Raw genomic sequence first — 4,358 nt, forward strand, 5'->3', positions numbered from 1 at the left:
CACATCCTATCTCTTCTATCTCTTTGAGCTTATATCTTTGATGCTAGAGCAATTCTAACAAAATATTATCAACTAATGCCTCTTAATATGCTTAAAACTGTGGCTTGTATACAGTGGATACTTCATAAGATCTTACTGTTTGCAGGGGCACCCCAAAATTCTCAGAGGTTACTCCTGGCTCGATGCTCAGTAATTATGCCTGGCAGTGTTTGTCGAAAAATATGGGAAACTTTAGATTGAACCTGGATAGGTCCCTGACCAAGCCAATTACCTATCTGCTTTACTATGAGTTATTACTACATTTAAATTTAGTAAATATTTTGACTCTGCCTGGCCAAGCTGAGTTCGATTCCTTTGCCCCTCTCAGAGAGCCCGGCAAGCTACCGAGAGTGTCTCACCCACACAGCAAAGCAAGGCAAACACATTAACAGCAAGTCTCACAAGGGAGACGTTACTGGGCCCGCTTGAGCAAATCGATGAACAATTGGAGGACAGTGCTACGGTGCTATGTGCAAGATGAAATTTCTAGTGATTTATAGACTGATGTGTGAGTACTGTGAATAGCAGAATATTCCACTATTCGATACTCAATATTATAAGTTTGCCCTGATTCAAACATGATCTTACGTGGTCTTGCTCTATACACTTTCATTTTTTGACAACCAACTGTTTTCTAATGATCACAGTCCTAAGCCTCTGGCTTAGTGCTGGACTCACATGATGCATCTCTCCACAGGGCATCTTTGGGGCTTTCAGCATTCAGTTTTCAGCATGCGCCTTGTGGACCATGCTGAATTTTATTAGTGAACACCTGATAATTGAATACAGAAACCTCTGAGATATTCTTCATTTTGTTTTCCTCTTCATATTTTTCCACACTCAGAATTGTTGCTTTGACTCTTAGAAAGATTTTTAAATTTAATTTTATTTTTATACAATTATTCACAATATTTGAGTGCATTTAATATTCAAACACCAATACACCACCATCACACCTTCTCATCACCACATTTCAAATGTTTCCATCCCAAACCTAAAACCTTGCCCTAACGCAGAGACAAAAAAATTACTTTTGCACTGCTTGTTATGAATAATTCGCTAAAAATGATCCAAAAATTGTTTCTTAGAGGAAAGTATGTCAAGGTGGTTGTTTTTAACCAGGAGCCATTAAGCACTTCTATAACAGATTAGTAACATGTTGTTAAGTTTTAGCCTTGTGTGCATATCTGTCTGTCTGTCCATCTATCTTTCTGTATAAATATATTTCCTTTAAGATTGGTTTCCTTCTATTCTATGTTTTTTTAATTTTTTAATGCATCACCATGAGATTCAGTTAAAGATTTGCAAACTTTCGTGATTACATTTCGGTCATAAAATGATTGAGTACGCATCTCTCTACCAGTGCCTATTCTCCACCACCAATGTTTCCAGTATACCTCCTGCCACCCCCACACAATCTCTCCCACCTGCCTTTGTGGCAAACACATTCCCATTTACTCTCTCTCCTTTTGGGTGTTATGGTTTGCAATGCATATAGCAAATGGCCATCATGGTTGCTCTATAGTCTACTCTCAGCAGGAATCTAACATCCTGAGTGAGCCCTCCAAGAATCATTTAAATAGTGGTCCCTTCACAGCGGGGCATATGCAAGGGTGCAGTGGCTGCAGTGGCTGTGTTGGCTGCGGAGCTGACAAGAAACTCCTAAATTTCCTCTGGGAGTGAAGTGGAATTTCTTAAGAACATCATGGATGGAGAAGAGAAAACCTATGGTGGCTATGAAGGCCCTGATGCTATGTGTGTCAAATTAATATCCTCTGATGGTCTTGAGTTTATTGTAAAAAGAGAACATGCGTTAACATCAGGAACAATAAAAGCCATGTTGAGTGGCCCAAGTCAGTTTGCTGAAAATGAAACCAATGAAGTCAATTTTACAGAGATCCCTTCACATGTGCTATCCAAAGTGTGCATGTATTTCACCTACAAGGTTCGTTACACTAACAGCTCCACTGAGATTCCTGAATTCCCAATTGCACCTGAAATTGTACTGGAATGGCTGATGGCTGCGAATTTCCTAGATTGTTAAAGAAAATAAATTATAATAAACTGTTAACTTTTTTCAGGATTTAATACCCGTAGTTCAGTTAGTAACTTTTCATATTTAGCATGTTGCCTGTGTGTAATTGAACTTTTAATGTTCATTGCCAAGCAGATTATCTTCTGTTCTTTTGCATAGCAATCAGAGCTGACATTCGTTTGCTACATCAGTAAACTAAGGACATCTTCAAAAACTGAGAAATAAACTAATATGCCAATTCATAGGTGGTTTTGCATTAGATTTTGGATGTGATTTTTTTAATTAATGGTGGTACAGTAAATGCTAAAATTTAGGCATAGATGTACATGTTCTACAAGAAAATAATTTGCTCTGTATTTTTATGTTTTGTTTTTTAAACTATCCTGATCTTCTAGACATCATTCGTAGCATTATTCGTTATGCAAATGTTGCATTATAAACATGTTTATAACTTAGCCAAGACTTCAATTTTTTATAACTGTCAAAGACATAAGAGTTGTAATTTCTTATCTGTCTTTTGATAAACTGCTCGAGCTCGAGCGGGCCCAGTAACGTCTCCATTGGAGACTTTGTTGTTACTGTGTCTGGCATATCGAATACTCTCGGTAGCTTGCCGGTCTCTCCGAGAGGGGCGGAGGAATCGAACTCCGGTCGGCCATGTTGGCTGCGTGCAAGGCAGACGCCCTACCCGCTGTGCTATCGCTCCAGCCCACTGCAGTATTGTTTAAATGTTTCTTGTCCTTTTGTTTATAGCTGAGATTTAAGAACTTGATTTAAAAGCAGTTTTGGAAGATTACTAGTCAGTTTTTGGAGCTAGTAACTGCATGTAGTCAACAGGTCAGTTACATGACTGATTAAATGTGTGTTGTTCATTTTAACCAATTCACAGTATGTACTTTACTATAGTTATTTCCCCCAATATTCATTCTTCCATAATTCCTTATTGTGTTCACATTTTTGTATTTTTGTATTAACACTTACCTTACTAGACCTTAAAAACTAGACCAGCCTGAATTATTCTATTCTTGCCCATTCCATTTGTATTATTTATGAGAAACATTTTGAGATACACAATGCAATGCTTACAATATACTTTGTTACACATAATCATCTATTTAAATTTATCATCCCGAGTGAATATGACAATGATGATTGGTGGGTCTTTTACCCACATGTCGTGTGAACTTAAACTTAATAAGGAGGTCAATAAGCTCTCTTACTAAACATACCAAAAATATTAAAAACCATGACAGTATAGCTGATGTGAAGCTATGGTAAAAGAAGCACTGAACGTGAGTTTATATTTCCTTTATCTTGTAGTTACAACAATGCTGTCATTATAGAGTCTCTAAATTAAGCTTTCAACTTAGTTCTTCCAGATGGGTTTATTATGGACCAGTTTTTCTGGCAACTGCAACCATCAAGAACCTAGTCTCTACAAGCCTCCTGCGTGCCTAGGTCTGGGGCAACCTTGTGCATTCCTGTAATGCTTAGATGAGGCCAGAGAAAGGTTATAGTAACTTCACTTAATCACACTTAATCACTTAACTTCCCGTTAGTCGTCGATTTGCTCGAGCGGGCGCCAGTAACGTCTCCATTTGTCCCTGTCGCGTGCTAGTGTAGCCCAATGGCATCTCTTCGCTCCGGGAACATGGAGGGCCTCAAACCGATCGTTCATGACCTTGACAAAGAAGTCTGACCATCTGGTAGGTGGGCGGCCACGCGGTCTCTTGACATCCCGTGGAATCCAATCAGTAACAGCTCTAGTCCAACGGTCATCTTTAAATCTCATTACGTGACCAGCCCATCTGATTTTCGACACCTTTGCAAATGAGACAGCGTCCCTGATCCTTGATCCTTGATAGTAACTTCAGAAAATTAAAAACAACCAACACTAAAACACTATCCTCCCGTTGTTCATCAATTTTCTCGAGCGGGCCCAGTAACATCTCCATTGTGAGACTTTGTTGTTACTGTGTTTGGCATATCGAATATGCCACGGGTAGCTTGCCAGGCTCTGCCGTGCGGGTGAGATACTCTCGGTAGCTTGCCGGGCTCTCCGAGAGGGGCGGAGGAATCGAACTGAGGTCAGCCATGTTGGCTGCATGCAAGGCAAACACCCTGCCACTGTGCTATCACTCCAGCTGGAGCAATAGCACAGAGGTAAGGTGTTTGCCTTGCGCAGTCAGCCCAACCGAGCCAGGTTCTATTCCTCCGCCCCTCTCAGAGAACCTGACAAGCTTGAGAAAAACAACCAAGAGTTTTAAAATTAAATTTTACTCTT

The 4,358-nt window shown here is 39.8% G+C and overlaps 1 protein-coding gene across 1 annotated transcript; it reads left to right on the forward strand.

Moving 5' to 3' along the window:
- Positions 1 to 1,711: 1,711 nt before the first annotated feature.
- Positions 1,712 to 2,314, forward strand: LOC130021420 (elongin-C-like). The gene has a single exon (XM_056112193.1). It carries the CDS (start codon positions 1,745 to 1,747, stop codon positions 2,081 to 2,083), a length of 339 nt encoding a protein of 112 aa, XP_055968168.1. The 5' UTR covers positions 1,712 to 1,744; the 3' UTR covers positions 2,084 to 2,314.
- Positions 2,315 to 4,358: the final 2,044 nt, after the last annotated feature.

Source organism: Sorex fumeus, unplaced genomic scaffold (assembly GCF_029834395.1).
Source record: "Sorex fumeus unplaced genomic scaffold, SorFum_2.1 ptg000015l, whole genome shotgun sequence".
NCBI lineage: Eukaryota > Metazoa > Chordata > Mammalia > Eulipotyphla > Soricidae > Sorex > Sorex fumeus.

Bases quoted from the DNA above. Each gene is read 5' to 3' on its own strand.
- LOC130021420 (XM_056112193.1), top strand. From the start codon at position 1,745: ATGGATGGAGAAGAGAAAACCTATGGTGGCTATGAAGGCCCTGATGCT.